General features: G+C 40.2%; 1 protein-coding gene across 8 annotated transcripts in view; it reads left to right on the top strand.

Moving 5' to 3' along the window:
- Positions 1 to 5,868: 5,868 nt before the first annotated feature.
- SYNJ1 (synaptojanin 1) overlaps positions 5,869 to 20,297 on the top strand; it is a 105,717-nt gene continuing 91,288 nt past the window's right edge. For all 8 annotated transcript variants that reach the window (XM_004711292.2, XM_004711293.2, XM_045284439.1 and 5 more), the window contains exons 1-2: positions 5,869 to 5,975; positions 6,999 to 7,144. In XM_004711292.2, the coding sequence (XP_004711349.1) occupies positions 5,884 to 5,975; positions 6,999 to 7,144 (238 nt within the window). In that variant the 5' untranslated portion in view covers positions 5,869 to 5,883. The remainder of the gene's footprint in view (positions 5,976 to 6,998; positions 7,145 to 20,297) is intronic.

Raw genomic sequence — 20,297 nt, 5'->3', positions numbered from 1 at the left:
AAACACCGCCCAGCCCTGCGCCATCCTCACAATTGTTCTTTGTGTTTGAGTCCAGTGTTGTTAATCAAATACACTGGTATATAATTATACTAAGATATCCTCACAATTCATATGTTTGAGCCCAATGTTGCAGCCAAATACAGTAAAGTTCCAACTCAAAGCTACCATATAGAACAGAGTAGAACTGCCTTCATAGGGTTTCCAAAGGTATAATCTTATGGAAGCAGACTGCGAACAGCCTTTCCCCTGTGAGGCAGTTGTCGGGTTTGAACTACCAACCTTTCTGTCAGCTGCTGAGCACTTTAACCACTGCGCTACTAGAACTCCCTGTGAATTCCAATCAATGCCATTTTGATCTGCTCTATCAAGTGAAAATGAGGAGAAATAAACTATGTATTTTGAGAAAGTTTTAGGAAACTGTGTTAGTCTGGGTAAACTAGGAAAACATCCACAGAAACTCATGTATAAGAGGGAGTTTTATATAAAGGGTAAGTACATTAAGAAAGCATCCCAACTCAGTGCTGTCCAAGCCCATAAGTCCAACATTAGCCTATATGTCTGACACTGATCTACAAAGTCCTCCATCTCACAAAACATGCAATGACGCCGACTGCAGGAGGAAAGTCGAATCAGTGAGCGTGTAAGCATCTCAGCGCTGGCAGGGATCTCCACAGGGCTGCTCCAGCACCCAGGGCTGCATCAGGGTAGGTCCATGTGGCTTCTCAGGGATGTCTTGCAGGAAGTGATCCTTGCCAGCAGAAACAGGAACTGGCTAAGGCAGCTGCACCCTGGTCCAATCATCAGAAAGCAAGAGACCTGAGAACTAGAAAGGCGAGGATCACTGAGCCATTTATCTCCCCGCCCTTTAGCTAATCCCAAGTGTTTATCGGCCAGGTTGACACAATAAACCTTAACTATCTCAGAACCATTGTGTCACTGTCAACACCTTCTCTGGAAGATTAGGCTTTCATTTCCCATGGGCAGTTCTATCCTGTCCTATAAGGTCACTAAGAATCAGAATTAACTTGATAACTGTGTATTTTTGTGGGGGCGGTTAGGATTATCTGTCAGTTAAGTGTTGGGCTGCTAACTTGCTAACCACCAGGTTGGCAGTTTAAACCCACCAGTTCTATAGGAGAAGGAAGCTGTCTGCTTCTGTAACAATTTACAAAGCCTCAGAAAATATAGGGTCACTATGAGTCAGACTCTATTCCACAGCAGTGAGTATGGGGGTATACTTTGATAAGATGTGCCCCGGTAAAACAAGGGTTAAGCACTCAGCTAAGTGAAAGGTTGGTGCTTCAACCCACTTAGCAGCTCCAGGAGAAAGACCCAGTGATCTGTTCCCATAAAGATTGTAATCTCTCAAACTGTGGGGCATTTCTGCTATGTCATACGGGTCACTGTGAGAACTGACAGTACCTCCCAAAACTAAAGCTGTTATATTCAGTGTATTTTTGAGATTGCCCTCCAGAACAGAAACTGGATAGTAGGTCCGGAACTTCAAGAAAGCATGTTGGGAATACCCGGCAAAGGCAGACAGCGAAATGTATCATAGGGGATTTGTGGTGACGTGTGGCATATACCAGCCCTCCCTGAGCTGGGTCTCGAGGACCCGGTCATTTGTCTAAGTGTTCCCTCAATCCTTGTCAGCTGGAAGCCACACTTTGTTAGAATCACCCAGTACGATGTGAATGTCTAGCAGTGCATTTCTCTAGAGTGTATGCTGTGGCCTACTAGTTCTTACGTTCTTCCTTAAAAATAACCTTTAGGAAAATGTACATTATACCCCATGCCTGAAGTTTCAAGACACACAGCAAAAGCTAAAAGTTTCAATAAATCCTGCAGAAACTATTTTAAGCTTTTTTACAGAACATTTTATCATGAAAGCAATGTAACTTTAATATCAAACCCACAACCAGCAAATCAGTTCTCATAGTGACCCTCCATAGGGCTTACAAGACTGAATCTTGATGAACTTTGAAATGATGGTGTTGATGAAGCCTCATCTGTGGTGTGACTGGTGGGCTTGAACTGACAAGTTCAATGGTGATCCCACAGCACCACTCAGAAAAAGTAACCAAACTTGCTGCCATCGAGTCAACTAGGATCATCGTGACCCTAGAGGGCAGGGTGTTTCCAGACTGTAACTATGGAGTAGAAAGCCTTCTCTGTCTCCCACAGAGCAGATGGTTTCAAACTCAAAACCACTCGCTCACCAGGGCTCCCTCTTCCGGTAGCATTCCCGACGGGGCTGCTCAGTGTAACCTGACATGGTGAAATTCCAGAGATGCTTTCTGCTGAGGGACCCTGAGCCACCCTGAAGATAGGAACATCCTCTAGTTCTGATTTCAGTGAAGCAAGGCCTGTTAGGGTTCCAGTTCTTTGCTTGCCATGAGAGTCCTTGTTGTCATTATCAAATAAACCTCCTTCCTTTGAGCTCTCTGAAGTTGGGCTCCTGTCACACCCAAGTCCAAAGTTCCATGTTTGCTCCAGTGTCAATTTCCTACCTACTTATGTGTGAGCATTTTTGGTTTGACATTTTGATTTTATTCTTACAATAATTCTGCTCTCAAGGTTATAGTTTCTAGTTACATGGCTTTCCTTTTTCCAGCGTAATACCTTGTCCTTCATTGATTACCATAAACTTCTTATCCTGTGTACGAATGTTTGAAGCCATTGTTGCATTGTCTTTCAAAAAGCTAGCCTTTTCTATGTACTGACATAAATCGCTGCAGACCGCGATATAAAATTTAATCCTAACCCCTGTAGAAGGAGCTGTTTAAAGATAACTAGCTGGTTCAGGTGGTAGTGCTTCCGAGGATGGCCTCACTTTTCCCCAGCATTTTTAGGAAGAATGCCATGCTGTAAAAAAGACTAGTGTCGTGGGTTGGGGGGGGATGAGGAGCTGATGCCAGGGGCTTAAGTGGAGAGCAAATGTTTTGAGAATGATGAGGGCAATGAATGTACAAATGTGCTTTACACAATTGATGTATGTATGGATTGATAAGAGTTTTATGAGCCCCTAATAAAGCGATTAAAAAGAAAAAGAAAAGGTTAAGAGCAATAACAAAAAAAGACTAGTATCTGCTAATAAATGACAAGAGTCATAGTTTCAGAAAACATGGCATTTTATAAAAGAGATGGTTTGGGATAATCATTATCAATAAATAAAATGTTGCTAAAGTTTACCTGAGATATACTATTAGGATGGGCCATATGGAATTCTTGCTATTAAAGCATGTTTGGCTTATGAAAATAGTATCTGCTTGTTTCAGCCTGTTTAAAGTGTTTTCCTTTAGAGAAATAGCTTGGTCATGGATTAACTTCTAAAACTAAGCATATTTGCCTTCAATTGGCTCTACTGGAGCATATATCTGAACCCGGTCTGGGGCTGATTTTCTAATCCTACTCTTTCCTGATGGGCAGTTGTCATATAGCTCCTTGGGGATGCCATAATAAATCGTCACAAATCAGATAAGTTTTAAACAAAAGTAATTTATTAACCCAGGGTTTTAGAAACAAGAAGCCCAAGATCACTATTACTGGGCCAAAATCCACTCTGTAAGGCTTCACTCTCCATAGGCTCTAGGGAAGTATCTGTTTCTTACCTTTTCCAGAGTGGTGGCTACCAGTATTCCTTGGTTTGTGGCTGCACTACATTGACCTGTTCACATCACCTTCTCTGTGTCTCTCTAATGGCCACATTTAGGGCCCATCCAGATAATCCAGGTTAGTTTCTCCACCTAAAGATCCTCACCACAATCCATTGACAAAGACCATTTCTCCAAATAACTTCACAGGTCTCAAGGGTTAGGTTATACTTGGGGCAGAGTTGGGGAAAGGGCATTTTTCCAACTTCCCATAGCCTTCAAATTCCTGTGTGAGGGATCAGAAGGGCCAGCTTGTGTCTGCAGAGCCCTTAGGAAGTCACTAGGAGGTTTGTGTGTGCCACTTAACCTATATTTTAGTCAGACTTCTCCAAAGACACTCTTCACGTTTGTTGGAAATTGTCCAGCGATTTTCAAGTGTCATAAAGTAGAAATATAACAAGAAAGAGGAACAAGATAAAGAAGGAATCATGCTTTAATAGTCACTAGTAAAATTACCCATATTTCCAACTCTGGGCATATGCTTATTTCATGGTCAAAATGATCTGTTTCTAAAGGATTTAGAAAAGCTGTGGCTTTCTGTGGACAACTCTTAACAATCAAAGCCAAAGCCCTATCATCTCCAGTTCCACTTAAAGCAAGATTGGTCATTTCAGCCCAGAGACAAAAACTTGGATCTCAACCTGCTTAGGCCACAATGAAAAGGAACAACCGTTTCCTGTTCTGAGAAGGGAGTTTCTAGTTTAAGAGTGTCCTGGAAGAGATAACGGGGTTCAAGTTGATCAAGTTTAGTTTCAAATCACAGCTTCACTTTAAACTAAGTGATTTTTCAGCAGGTTAACCTTTCTGGATCTCAGCTGCCTCAGAGAAACTCCTAAACCGTTTATTTGAAAATGTTAATGCCTCTCTTGAAGCCGTTAGCTCTCTTGTGATTTTCTGGTGCAAACCTTCAAGACTAGAAGGTATTGTACCTGAGAAGGAAAATAAGAATTCCATTCTTACTCAATCATTTTCTTTGTCAATTGCAATCTCAAATTGAAATGGAGTCCTCTAGGGGAAAATTAGTTACCCTCAGCCAGTGGATAAAGTGACCTTCATAGGAGTTTAATTCTGAGACTGCTGTCTGTAACCACTGCAGAGAGCAGAACACTCAGTCTAGGCAAATAGTCCTAAATGAGAGAGGAATCCTTTATTCTCAGAATGCATTACAAGTGTCTTTGCATTTCTTCTTGTCCTGGGTGTGGCTTCTTTCTCTTTAAATGAGCTGCAGCTTGGCGGTTTCAGCTTCTCTAAAATGGATGAAGAAATGCTAAGCCGAGCCACATGACAGGGCCTGGAGGGGAAATGATTTGTGTTACATACCAAATTTAAATTCTGCTTCTGCAGTCGAAATAAAAGCAAGAAGGGGAAGAGGCAAAGAAAAAAGCCAAGGGAAGCGGAAATAGTTTCCAAGAGTTTCTTCATGTTTTCAATTCCCTTAGCCCCATTTAAAAATTTTTTTTCATTCCATATTCAGGTCTATTAAGTGGAAACAGACCAAGGAATTTATATTCACTCAGTGCCATCGAGTCGATACAGACATGAGAAATCTATAGGATGCAGTAATGTAGGAGGAAGCATGATTTGAAATGAAAATATGGAAGGTTTAGGTGCCTTGAGCTACTCCATTCAGTGACAGCCAGAGTTTTGCCGGCTTTTTCCCGACAGTATTCCTCGAGGGCACCAGAACACACAGGGAAGCGAAAGCAACGAACTGGATTGTTCCAAACCAGGCACTAGTTTCCTTCCTGCTCCCTCCCCAGAGGCTCAGAATAAGAACTCTGCGCTGTTCGCTGCCAGACACCATGGACAGCTCTTCAGGCGCCACCTGGTTGGCCCGGCGAGTTGCCTGTCCCGGGTCCTCCCCCTCGTCCGTCAAGCCCGGCGGGGGCGGCAAGGGGTGGTCCTGTCACCCATCTTGGGCCCCAAAGCTTTCCCCTGAGAGCCCCTCCCAGGCGCCCACAGGTAGCATTAGGACGCTTTCAAGATCTAGCTATCTCATGCTGAGGGGTCAAGAAGGCCGAAATATCCTCCTCCTCGCCCCCCTACGTTGGGGATCGACAGCAGCCACCGGCGAAGGACACACCGCCAGAAGCGAAAAACGCGGCAGGTGGCGCGGTCGGCGACTCCCGGGTAACAGGCCGCGCTGCTCGGCCTCGCGGGGGCGGGGTCTCCTTGACGTCCCGCCCCTTCCCCCGCGAGGGGCGGGCTTTCCGCCCCCCGCTGCGGCGCAATGCGGAAGAGATGGGCCTGCTGGAGCGGAAGTGACGCTGCCGGCAGCTGTGGCGGCGGCAGCGGGAGGCGGAGGAGGAGCCGGAGGAAGAGGTGAGCTAGCCGGCGAGGGGCGGGGAGCGGCCGCGGGCAGACCCACCAGCAGCCCGGCGGGCCGGCGGGCGGGCGGACGCTTCCTGAGGCAGCTTCTGGAGTTGCAGCTTGGGCAGAGCGGTGAGGAGCGGCCGCCGGCAGCCCGGGTCCAGGAGGGCGGGGAGGGTCGTGTGGAGAGGACGAGGCGTGCGCGGCGCCACTCGGGACCGCGGGCTGTGGTGACAGCAATGGTCAGCCTGCCCGCGGGAAAGGAGCCCAGTCGGTGTGGGCGCCGGGTCATCGCTTCTGACGCAGGATGGAGGGATTAGCCGCCGCCCCTGCGGTTCGCTGCCTGGGATCCTGGAGGAACCCCGGGCGAGTCTGTGTCCCTTAGTGGTGACTCTTCCCGGGTGGCCAGTCGACGTGCCCGTCTGTCCTCTTCCCACCCCCCAGCCCCCACCCCGAGCCGAAGGTGGGCGACGGGCGGCGGTAACCTGTGCCGCATCCCTGCCCTTCGTCGCCGCCTCCGGCAGCCTGCGAGTCGCGGAGTCCTTTTCCCTCCTCGCCCCGGAGGAGCTTTGAACCCTCCTGCTTCACCTTCCCTCCCGCCGCCTCTCCCCTCCCCTCCCCTCCGCGCAGGAACAGCGTGAAGTTTCCGACGGGGTTCCTTGTCCACGTCGTGACAAATTCAGCAGCAGGAAGCTGATAAACAACTCCGGGCGCCAGGCGCCCCAGGTCTTCCCTTTCGGCGCAGAGATGAAACGGGAGACGACTCTTACCCAAACCGTTCGTGGGCTCCGAGTCATTGTGATGTCAAACCTGGTCTGACCGGGCCGTGAGAATTGGTTTCCGCTTGGTTTTTGGACAAATTAAGTGGTGACATATTTTTGGGAATTAGGCCCCCCCCCCCCCCACACACACACCTTGGGCTTCCCCCATCCCCCATCCAAACCTGCCTGGGAGGGACTTCTGGGTGCCTTTGCAGCCGCTGCTGCAGGAAGGAACCTTAGCTTCGTCTGCTTAGCCTTGCCTGGTTTTTCACAGGGCTGCCTCTGAAGAAAGGAGAATGGCGTTCAGCAAAGGATTTCGGATCTATCACAAATTGGACCCCCCACCTTTCAGCCTGATGGTGGAAACTAGGCATAAGGAGGAATGCCTCATGTTCGAGTCGGGGGCTGTGGCTGTGCTCTGTAAGTCATTCTGTTCTGGCCCCACTTGACGTTGTCGACTCTGTTTTGATGCGAAATCATTCTTTTTATTTGGAAGAAGACCGGCACCACCCCGCTTCCTGGATTTTATCTAGCGAATTATGCTTTTCTTTCCTTTAAATCAAACCTGATTTTCTAGTAAATTTCATCTTCTGTAGGTTGTTTGGTTGGTGGTGGTTGGTTGGTTTTTGTTTTCTTGTGGACCAGCTTGCTGGTTTGGGCTGCGGTTTTGGTTTTTTTGTTTTGTTTTGCTTCATCTGCTTTTTCTAAAAGTAATTTTTTTGAGGGAGAAATACTGTTAGAGATTGTGTCATAATCTTTAAATCCATGAAGTGGTTTGCTTGACATTTTTACTGTGATGAGCAATTTATTACAGGTTAGGTATAGTAATAGACTATAATTTGTCAGCTGATACCAGGGGCTCAAGTAGAAAGCAAATGTTTTGAGAATGATGAGGGCAACAAATGGATGTATGTATGGATTGTGATGAGTTGTACGAGTCCCCAATAAAATGATTTTTTTAAAAGCATTTGTCAGCTATTGTTGGAGTAACTTACAGTGAGGATCTAACATTTTCATTGAAAATGAATTTCATGAATATAAACTATCCAGATTTTCATGTGGGATATTGACTGATTATTTTTTCCTGAAAATGCCATCTTTATTCTTTAAAATTTTTGTAGATTAAAAGATCATTTTATTGGGGGCTCTTACAGCTCTTATAACAATCCATACATTAGTTGTATCAAGCATATTTGTACTCATGTTGCCATCATTGTTTATTGACATTTACTTTCTATTGAGCCCTTGGTATCAGCTCCTCCCCCCCTTGTAACCCCTTGATAAACTATAAATTACTATTATTTTCATATCTTACACTGACTGCTGTCTTCCTTCACCCATGGTTTCTGTTGTTTGTCCCCTCAATTGACTTTTAAAAATACTTTTAGTAGTCTTTTTCCCAGAGAAAGTTTATTGTGCCACAAGAAAAATAGTAGATAACTGTGGTTTGGATCACTGTTGAGCAGACATGAAGTTAAAACATTAAAAGATTAACATGAATATTGACTTTCCCCCCTTAATATAAGTTTTATACAGATAACACCATAAAGGATAACTTCAAATATGATTGTTTTTTAGAAGCTTTCTGGTGATCACATGGTAGTGGATTATGAATTGGGCTGCTAACCACAAGGTCAGCTGTTCAAATATTCTACTCCTATAAAGAGTTACATTAAAAAAAACCCAAAAAACCTTTAAGCAAAGAACATTGCATATAGAATATGTAATCTTAGAGTCCTGGTGGTACTGTCCAGTAAGCCTTGGACTGCTAACTTCAAGGTCACTGGTTCAAACCCATCAGCTGCTCTGTGAGACTGCCTGCTCCAGAAAAGTTTTAATCTCAGAAACCCAAAGGGACAGTTCTGCTCTGTTTTCAGAGTGTCAAGATGACCTGGAATTGGCTCTGCGACAGTGGGTTTGCCTTTTGGTTCTAGAATCTGAAGATTTAAGCCAAAAATATAATTTGTAACAGTATTAATTTACATAGGATATTTTTTTCATACTGAAAATAAAATTTCTATGTTATTGACTTCTTAATTAGAAATATGAGGGTGGGGAAAGTTTGGTTGAGTACTGTGGAACTGCTTGTATTTTTTTTGGTGAAATTACCTGATTCACTAAACTTGTCTAAATGGTAAATATTTCAATTGTGGTTACTGTTAATGGGAAGGGAGATTTTCAGTTACAAAGTATGCATTACTTTCAACTTTTAAGATTATTGCTATACATTAATTCAAGGTCAGGAAAACTAGGAATATTTCCAAAACATCAGCAGCCATCTTGTATGCCAAGTAATGCTTAAAAAAAAAACAACCCTTAAACTTCCATTTTGGTATTAATGTTTGTCTTAAAAAGAATGATGTCTTAACAATTCAGACATCATAAAAATCCTGTCCAGTCTAAACTTCCATTTTGGTAATAATGTTTGTCTTTTTTTTTGGTGGGGGGGTCTGACTTCTTTTACTTATTACAATGTTTTCTTTTTTTTTCCTTTTTTAAAAATTTCTTCTTTTTTTTTAATCATTTTATTAGGGGCTCATACAACTCTTATCACAATCTATGCACACATCAATTGCGTAAAGCGCATTTGTACATTCATTGCCCTCATCATTCTCAAAACATTTGCTCTCCACTTAAGCCCCTGGCATCAGCTCATTTTTCCCCCTCCCTCCTTCCCCGCTCCCCGCTTCCTCGTGAGCCCTTGATAATTTATAAATTATTATTTTGTCATATCTTGCCCTGTCCGACGTCTCCCTTCACTCACTTTTCTGTTGTGCGTCCCCCAGGGAGGAGGTCACATATAGTTCCTAATGTTTGTCTTAAGAAGAATGCCTTAATAATTCAGACATCATGAAAACCCTGTCTTAACTATTTATTTTCCTTTTGTTAGTTTTAGATTATATTTGTAATTCTTGCAGTAGAATAAAGAAGTCTGAGTATAGCTTCTCTGTAAAGCTGGCATTAAATTATATATAATCTCGAGTATGTTAACAGATTTCCTACTATAAACTTTATAGTGATGTTTAAAGTATTAACATTTAAGAGCTTACAAGTCCTTTTGTAAATCACAAACTTTGACCTTCATTTTGAAGAGATGCCAGTGTGTGTATTGGGTTGTATCATGTTTGTTTTTAAAACCTCATTTTTTAAACATGCCTGTTTTATTCAGGGAACTGTAATAGGAAAATACCAGTGTCTTTATCATGGACAGTTCTCTACTACCCTAAATATCAATACATCCTGTATACTAATGTAACGAGGAAACTTTTAAGCCAAAAAGTAACCCTGTAAGATTAAGTTCAAACTCCCTGTCTTTCCATAATTTGAAATGGGAGCTGATAACAAGGAGTACAAGCAGAAAATGTTCTAAAATTGATTGTGGTAATGTAATGCTTGTACAACTCTTCTCAGTATGATTGAGCTATTGAATTGTGTGATATGTGGATTATATCCCAATAAACCTGTTTTTGTTTTTTTTCATTCTTCTATAATTTGGCCCCACCTTGCTTTTTCAGTGTTAATTTCCATACAGGAGATTCAGGTATTTCCTCTTCTTTCTTAAAGTACTTTTTCCCCCCCCAATCCTTTCCTCCAGGAGGCTCTTCTTTCCCCACTTATTCTAGCTCACTTTGTTACTATTTTTTGTTAATTTCTACTAAAGTTTAATCATAGTAGGCTCCTCATTGGCCTGTTACTTGCAAGGTCAGCCGTTCAAACCCACCAGCCTCTTTGTGAGAGAGAGATCAGGCTTTCTGCTCCTGTAAAGATTTGTAATTGCAGAAACCTACAGGGGGCAGTTCTAGTCAGTTCTATAGGGTTGCTGTGAGTCGGAATCAACTCAATGACAGTGAGGTGTTTTGTTTTTCTTTCTTTTAGTCATTATCAGGAGAATTGGTGGCACAATGGTTAAAGTGCTCACCTGCTAACCCAAAAGGTTGTCATTTGAACTCAGCCTCTCCTCCTGGGAAAGGCTATTGCAGACTGCTTCTGTAAAGATGGACAGCCTTGGAAACTCTATGGGGCAATTCTGCTCTGTCCTGTAATCACTATGGATTGGAGCTGACCTGACAGCAATTGTTCCATAGTGTCAGTAAGAGTTGGAATGGACTCAATGACAAATGGGTTTGGATTTTCTTGGTAGACATTTAAAAAATAAAGGCGTTTACTGTAGTGCCATCATTTTCTTTGGGTACTACTTTGTCTTGTACTTTAAAGTTTATCATTTCAACAGGCTCTAGTGCCCTGGCTTTAAAGAGCAAGATTAACAAATTAGACATCGTAGTCATATTTAACCTTGACCAGACATTCCATATCCTTTTTCTCTTTTGCTTTTTTGTAGATAGAGACCAATTGTTGTGCCTTGGAAAGCCACCTGCAAGCTTTGTGTAACACACTAGGAGAGAGACTAGAAGTACTAAGCACATTATTGTGCCAGTTAACTGAAATACATTATGAAACCAATTAATTGGAATATGCCATGAATTCATGACCCTTAACCTCCAACCAAGGAACTAAATCCCATGAGGTTTGAGATTTTTTTGTTGTTGTTGTAAATATATCTATCACACCGTGTTTGTTAATTCAACTTTTTACATATACAACTGACAGCAAGTACAATAATGCTGTGCAACCACCCCCTTGATTAATGAGATTTTTCCATCACCAATAACCTTTCTTCTGCCCTCCCACTCCTGGTAATCAAGTCTTAGGTATACACCTAGGAGTGAAATTGTTGGCTCATATTGTAGTTCTGCTTTTAGTTTTTTGAGGAACTACAACATTGTTTTTCGAAGCAACTATGCCATTTTGCTTTCCCAACAGCAAGGGTAAGAGTTTCCGTTTCTCCAGACCCTTGCCAGCACTTGTTATTTTGGGGGTTCTTTGGTTTTGTTTTGTTTTAACGCTAGCCATCCTAGTGGGAGTGAAATGCTATCTCATTGCGGTTTTGCTTTGCATCTCTCTGGTGACTGGTGATGCGGTATGTCTTCTGTGTGTTAGGGGCCCTTTGAATGTGTATTCAAATACATGTGTTTTGTGACTAGGTCGTTTATCTTTCTGTTGTTGTCAAAGTTTTGTATATGTTTTGATTATTAGATTTTTGGTGAATTTATGGTTTCTGAAGATAATCTCTCATTTGGTAACTTATCTTTTTACTTTTCTGGTAAAGTTTGTAAATTTTATGAGATTTCATTTATTGAATTTGTCTTTTGCTGTTAGTGCTTTTGCTGTTATATTAACTTTCGTTGTTAAAAGCTATACCTAACAATGTTACTCCTGCATCCTAAGAATTTTATGGTTTTAATTTGCACATGTAGGCCCTCAATCTATCCTGAATTTGTATTTATGGTGTGAGATATGAATATTGTGTCTGGAAACTATGCATATGGAAATTCAATTTTCTCAGTTTTATTTACTGAAGAGAGTCATCTTTTCTGATCAAATGAACTTAGCACTCTTGTCAAAAGTCAGTTAAGCATAGATTCGTGGCTTTATTTCAGGACTCTTGTTTCTTTGGTGTATGTGTCTATTGTTACACCAATACCAGGCTGTTTGGATTACTGTAGCTATGTAATATGTACTTGATTTCTTTTAAAGAATTACTGTCTGGCTGAACTGATATGAAAGGACATATTATTTATCATTTAGACATGGTAATAAATTCTATAGATAACTGCACTATTATGGTTTTTCTGACTAAATTTAAAACGTTATGATTTCTATAAATAATAATTTGTTTTAAAATTACTTTTATTTATGTGAGAAAATAATTGTACTGCTTATTTCTTCTATTTAAGAAAAATCTAAAACCGATTTTAAATAGAATTTTATATCTGTGCAGGAATGATTCAGTATAGCAAGTGGACTCTGACAAGTATGATGTGTCTGGATAAGGATAGGCAGCAAATGTGATGTCATAAGCAGGTTATAAGAATGCTTTTTTTTCCCCTGGAAACTAGTTCAATAAATGATAGTTTTGTGTAGGATTCAGTTTTCCTGGTCATTACCAAAAAAGAAAAAGCAGTCACATGCATGTATTAAATCCACATGATAGCTCGTTATTTTCCAGCTCATTTCATGCTTCAGCAAAGGTAAAAGCAGTTTCTTCATAATTTTATCCTAAAGAGATGAAATAAAGAAAAAGTCAAAACAGGAATTGGAAGATGATTCTGAAAACAAAGTATGGGGTTTTCTGTTTAAAAGGTGGAATGTACGGCTTAGCCATATTGGCTATCACCTGCTAGCACAGGGGCTCTCCACCTTCCTCGTGCTTCGACCCTTTCACACAGCTCCTCATGTGGTGGGACCCCAACCATCACATTATTGTCGTTGCTACTTCATAACTATAATTTTGCTACTATTATGAATTAGGTGACCCCTTTGAAAGGGTTGTTCGACCCCCAAAAGGATCGCATGTTAGCACGATACCCTCCTGGTAAGAAAGTCAAATTGCTTTCTGTCAAGTGGTGAAATATTTTTAGACTTTGTCAGCAGGAGGAGGAGTTGTTAGCTGCTGTCCAGTGGGCTCCTGACTCATGGCACCCTCATTCACAATAGGATATTGTGGTGCATAGGGTTGTTTTTTTGGTTTAATTTTGGAAGGAGATCATCAGGCCCTTCTTCCTAGTCTTAATCTAGAAGCACTGATGAAACCTCTTTAGTATCATTAATTCACCATTGTTTTCTAATTGCCTGCCTCTTAGTGACCCTAAAGGACAGAGTAGAAACCCCATAGGGTTTCCAATCCTGGAATCTTTAAGGTGCTACATCTTTCTTCCTCAGAGCAGCAGCTTGGTTCTAACCACTGATCTTCCACTGCTGAGTGCTCCAGCAGATGTCAATGTGAGTGCCTCTTGATGAGTGGTGGGTGTATTAGCACATTAAGGTATATTGGCCAGGAATTGAACCCAGGTCACCATCATGGAAGGGGAAAAGTCTACCACTGAGCTACCATTGCTTTCATAGTAGGAGGAAGGAATACTGGACTGAAATCATGTACTAAACAGACGTGGAGAGCAAATGTTTTGAGAATGATGAGGGCAATGAATGTACAAATGTGCTTACACAATTGATGGATGTATGCATTGTGATAAGTTGTATTAGCTCCTAATAAAATGATTTAAAAAAAAAAGACTAACACTTAATTCTGGACCTTGTTTTTAACCCCCGGTGGTCCATGGCGTTTCTTTGTTTACCTAGGTTTTTTTTTAACCATAAACTACAGGACTATTCTGGAAATCTTTGCCACAAAATATGAACTATCTTATTTTTTCTATGAAATGTGTACTGTAAAGGAGTAATAGTGGAAGAACAGTTGTCATTTACTGGAAGCTTATTCTGTGAGTCACAACATAATGGCAGAAGTTCCGAGGCACTGTAAATTCTCAAGAGAAACCCTAGTGAAGCTGTAGGTAAAGTGGTCAACTGCTAACCTAAAGATCAAGGATTCAAGATTGTCTGTTACTCCATAGAAAAGAGATGTGGGCTTGGAATCCCAATGGGATACTTGGACACTAGCCTGTGGGATCACTATGAGTTGTGATTGACTCAAGGGCTTTGTGTATCTCATTAAGTTTTTCATAGCATCCTTAGCCCACAAAAGTAACAGTTCTATTATTCATGTAGGCTCAAACAATAAACATGTATGTCCTAACAACTTTAGTAGGACGTAATGAACATAATGAACATAACTTGGGGGAAAAAGCAATTTCACTTATAAATAAATAAACACAATTATTTTAAATGAGGTGTGTGTGCCTGTTAGCTCTGAGTGTGTTTTCAAATCTTGGAATCAAGTTGGACTCCTCTACCCTCCTTTCCTTTTCCACATTGATTTTCCGGTTCTACTTGCTTTTTTATCACAGCAGCCACAGAGAATCTAGCTTCTCAGAGATGAAGTAATTAAAGTGATGTGCTACAATCTATTGTTTGCTTGGTCAGTGTCCAACATATGTTTTGTATCTGTGCTTCCTTCCGTCTAAAATATGCTGCAGCCCTCCTGGGAGTTTGCTGCAGTTTCCTCAGATACCTTGGTAAACAATTTAGCAGCTTGGCACTTGGTATATTTTGTTTCCTTTAATTCTGTGGGCTTGGCTTTTATTCCCATTTCACAGATGGGGAAACTGAGTCTTGGAGACAAAGAATTGCTCTAGTCACATTGCCTTACCATTTGATTTTTTTAATTTGTGCAGTTATGATTGTATTTATTAGTTTGTGGGATGGGAGTAAATAGGGGAAAGAATGTCAGTAAAAACCTTGACAGCTAGAATCGGTAACATTTTCTAATGAAGTCCTAAACGTGCTGTGTGTGGCTCTAAACTATTACTACATTAGAGAGAAAACAGATTTATGGCTAGACCATTGCGAACATAAAAAGCTTTGCTGGGCCAAGTAAAATGTCAGATTCTACATTTTGGGATCAAAAACGTAGGTAGTGGTGACAAGCAATGCTCTGGTGTTTTTTGTTTTGTTTTTCTCTCTAATGTCAAATGCTGTCAGTCAGCATGGTTGTCCTTTAGCTAGGCTGCAGTATCATAACTCTTTTTAAGAAAAAATTCCAAGTTTACAGGAAGAAGTGGCTTTTTTTTTTAAAAGATCATTTTATTGGGGGCCCTTTCAGCTAAGAAGTGACTTTTTATAGCTGACTTTTTCAGCACAAAAGTGATAAAATTTAAAATTATATGTCATTTGTTTTAGGATTGTAAAAATTCACTTGCTCCTTATAAATTTTTGGAATGCCCACATTTAATAGAAGCATAATTTGATAGCAACTTAAATATCAACTCTTAAAACAAGAAAAACAAAAAATCCTCTTTTGGGCTGAATAGCAGATTAGCCTACTAAATGTAAAAACAAATCTGTAGTTCTTAAATGGTTTTGTTTCTTTTTCACTTAATTTGGCTATGAAGAAATAAAATCAGGTGAAATTTCTCTCGCTAGAGAGTAAAATCCTGTTGTGTTATGTTTTATTTCATGATAGCGGGTCTATGGTGTTATCTTGTCCTGTGAAATGCTAGTGGCCCACCACTTCAGCTCCTGTCCATGCAAGAGAAATTGTTTTTTAACAGTTTTATTGGCATATAGTTCACATATCATACAATCCAATAATTTAGTCACATTAAGAAGAGCTGTACAATCATCACCATAGTCAATTTTAGAACATTTTTCATTATTGTACTCATGGCTTTTAGCTCCCTATTTCCCTCCAACCTCCCCTGCCATTCCCCCAAGAAACTGTTAATCCAGTTACTGTCTCTGTAGATTTACCTGTCTTTACCCTCTCATCTTGAGCAACTACAACAAGGTAAATAAGATATAAAAAACGATTTTCAGACTTTGGGCAGGGAATAAATGAGGTGAGTCTTACAGTTGCTCCAGCTTGTGGTCCAGAGAATCTAGGCAGCCCCAGCACAGAGAGTTATCCAAACAAACCTTGGCAGTTTCCCTGAGTTGTGAAGACTAAGTAGGGGAGTTCGTGGAGCCAAGGCATTCCGTTCTCAGAACTGAGTACTCGAGGGTACACACAGAGCTACAGAGATGGGGAGAGGGTTCCATTTGAGACTTCAGCTGAGTACTGATCAGTGAAAGTACGTGAGAAAACTTCATCCCAAGAAGCCAAGACAGAAAGAACCTCCAAAAAGAAGCAGGGAGAAAAATTCCTGGAACTCACACAGGACTGTTGCCAATAACCTGACTGTAGAGGCATCTTGTAATAGAATGAGGTTGAGTACTCAGAGGATAGTGCTTTAGTAAGGGGCCAACTAGCCCTAGACTAAATGTTGCTCTGGTCATGCCTAACAAAGCTTAAAAGAAAGACGTCAAACTGTTTACAAATAATTTAATTCCTAAATAACTGCATTCCAGGGCAAAATTTAAGAATATATTTAGGCATACAAAAAAGGAAAGGGAGAAATACAGCCCTGTAAAACTCTTTAATGTCAGGCATTCAATTAAAAACTACCGTGCCTTCAAGAAGCTAGGAAACCGCCCATAATGAGAAAGGCAATCTGTAGAAACAGATGCTAAAATGAATAGATAAGACCATGAGACAGCTATTATAAACTCCATATGTTCAAGAAGGAGAGGAAGGAATGAGCATGTTAAAGAGAAACAAAAAATATGAAAGATTTAATGATCTAAATTTCTAGATATTAAAAATACAGTGTCTAAAATTAAAAATACATTGATAGAGATTAGTAGGAGAGTAAACATTTCAGAAGAAATAAGTGTTGAAATTCAAGACATAGAAGCTATCCAAAATGAAATAATCAGGGGAAAAAAGACTAAAAGAAATAAAAGAAACACAGCCTCATGGCTGTTGGGCAGTTTCAAGGGGTCCAGTATACCTGAGGGGGCTTGGAAAGCTTCATGGCAATGGCATTATAATTTGAATTGTCGCCACTCCCTTTTTAAAGCCCCCTGTGTGTGTAATTGAAACCCCAGGAGGGAAGTAGGACTGAAGAAATATTGGGGAGGGGGGGGCCGGATGTCTGAAGAATGTCTAAATTTTATAAACCCCAAGCAGAAGAAATGAAGAAAACCAAATCCAAACACACAATCAATTCAAAGACCTAAAGACTTTTCACACTTTAAAAAGGTGAAATTATAATGGGTAGTATTTTAATAATACTTTTTTGTTTTGCATAAAGGGCCAAGGTTTTTAAAAAAAAGTCTGAAGGGACAAAGTCTGCATCAATGCAATTTTGTTACTCATTTATGTTTAAATTATAAATTTGAAAGTAATAAGACCAGTACACTTGGTTTGCTGGCAATTAAAATACCAAAGGTGATAATAAAACTTTAAAAATTGTAGATCCCCCCCCCCCAAAAAAATTGTAGATCCCATATTTACTGGTGACAATTTGTTTGTTTTAATTTTTTAATGGGTGTCAGTAACAATTTGTATATTATCATTTTACAGCTAAAAATAGATTTTGTAAAGGAAGCCTGTAATGGTATCACGATGTAATGTTATTAATATAAGGATGTGCATGCACATTTCACAGCTTCATATTCATCTCATAGCTACTGAGTCAGTTAAATAACAGCAAATCTACCATTTGGAGAGCTGCATTAAGTCTTCATGAGCAGTTGAACACTACGTACTTAAGTACTTTCTCTGTTCAAGTTGAAAGAATTTATCTTCACTGCCTTGAGTTGATTCTAACTCATAGCATCCCTTACATGGCACTGGATAGAACGGTCCCTCTGAATTCCTGAATGACTTTTAGGCAATAAGTCAGTGAAAACTAAAGAATAAAATCTTTCTTGATAAATGATTGGTTCAAGCACTAATCATTTCACTTAGCTAAGAAGTTCGCAGTTTGAATCTACCCAGAGGTACTTTGGAAGAAAGGCTTGACCATCTGTTTCCCAAAGGACACAGCCGGCGAAGACCCTGTGGAACATAATTTTATTCTGAAACAGGGTGGCCTTGAGTCTGAATTTACTCAGCTACGGCCTGCCTTTGCTGATTTAATATTACTGTTCTTCCATTTTCTGTAGTCTCCCTCCCCTCTTTTAAATTATTTTGTGTTTTAGTTTCAGGTTTATATAGTAAATTAGATTCCAATTCATTGCCAATGAATTGTCCAATTCAATATAAAGTATTCTTTGACATTGCTTGCAATCGTCATAATTTATGACACACCATTTTTACCCCACCTGTCCCTTTTCCATCCATTCATTTTCTTGGTCCTTTTGCTTTTGTATAAATACTACTTTGTTTAAAGAAGAGTATTCCTCAAAGGAAGAGGGGGTCATTGTTTATTTTACAAGCCAGCCTTTAGTTGGCTGAAAAGTAACCTCAAGGAGTGACTGAGTTCTAGGCCACAGGGTATCCTGGACAGTTTCCTTGGGGGTTCCTCTAATCTCCATTAGCCGAATAAGTGTCTTTTTTTTTTTTTTTGAATTTGAGTTTGTTCTATATCGTCTCTCATTCTAACCAAGCTTTCCTATTCTGTCCTTGTTAGCATGCCAAGTTCTTTCTCACTTCAATTTTCACACATGCTTTTTGTTCTGTTCAGAATCTTTTAAAATAAAATTTTTACATTGTAGTATACATGCAGTGCTCGATACACAAATTGATGAATAATTACAGTGAATATGCTCATGTTCCCACTACCAAGCTAAGCTAAATAACATTCCTGGCATGAGGTCCCCTCATGCTACTTCCAGTTAGCTCTACCATAACCTGAAAAGATCATCACTGTCCTGACTTTCTGTACTACAGATTCATTTTATTTAAACTTAATATGGATGATATTAATAGTCGCTCATGTCCAGCTTCTTTCACTCAGTATTACATACAGGGGATTTATCTGTGTCATAGCAGTAGTTGTACTCATTTTCATTTTTAGTACTTTTAGTATGTCATTGTAAGGATAGTTTGCTCTTTGTTATGTTCTTATTTACAATTTTTGATATTCCAAATGATAACATCTTTTGGCATGTCATTTGGTACTGTACACATGTATGCATTTGTGTTGGGTATGGTCTAAGGAATGGAGCTGTGGGTTGTTGGATCACAGAGTACATGTATGTTGCCCGAAACATGTTTACCTTCATTCTTTATTTGGCTAAGTCATGTGTATCCTTCAGGGTTTAACTTAAAAGTAATTTTTTCAGTCATATATATATATTATTATTATTGGGAGCTAATAATAGCAATGAGTACAAGAAAGGAGAAAATGTTCTAAAATTGTGATAATTGTACTTTTTTAAAATAAATCATTTTAGTGAGGGGCTTACAGCTCATATAATAGTCCATACATCAATTGTATCAAGCACATTTGTACATATGTTGCCATCATCGTTTTCAAAACATTTTCTAATTAAACCCTTAGTATCAGTGCCTCTTTTTTGCCTTCCCTCCCCTACCCTTCCGTCCTTCCTCCACCCTCCCACTCTCATTTCTCCTTAATATATTATAAATTATTATCATTTTCATATCTTACACTGTCCGCTGTCTACACCCATGTTTTTGTAGTTTGTCCCCCTTGGGGGGAGTGTTGTGCAATCATTGCTGTCAGTTCCCCCTTTCTTCCCCTTCTCCCTCCACCTTCCCTTTACCCTCATGATTTAATCACTCCCATTACGGTTCCTGAGGATTTATCTGTCCAGTCATTTATTCTAAGCACCCATTATTAACAAACAATTCTTGCTAATAGATGGTAAACTCCATCAGGATACTCATTATTTTATTCCTGGAACCATGTCAGGCTCCTGGTACACGGATCACTCAATAAATAACCAGTCATTCAATAAATACTTGTCGCATGCATGAATAAAAGGTTATTTTTATTCTAAAATGTTGCCAAAATTAAGAGTATATTGTTTATCCAAACCCAAAACCAAACTCACTGCTGCCAAGTTGATTCTGACTATTAACAACCCTATAGGGCACGATAGAACTCCCCAGTGGGTGTGGAGACTATAACTTTTTTTTAAAGAAAATATTTTCAGAAATCTTTTTTTAAAACTCATTTTATTGGGGGCTCATACAACTCTTATCACAATCCATACATACATCAATTGTATAAAGCACATTTGTACATTCATTACCCTCATCCTCAAA

Source organism: Echinops telfairi, unplaced genomic scaffold, assembly GCF_000313985.2.
Source record: "Echinops telfairi isolate 266 unplaced genomic scaffold, ASM31398v2 ScPeMD7_7469;HRSCAF=8507_0, whole genome shotgun sequence".
NCBI lineage: Eukaryota > Metazoa > Chordata > Mammalia > Afrosoricida > Tenrecidae > Echinops > Echinops telfairi.
The sequence above is the reverse complement of the archived record's forward strand: the minus strand, read 5'-3'. Positions and strand labels throughout refer to the sequence as shown.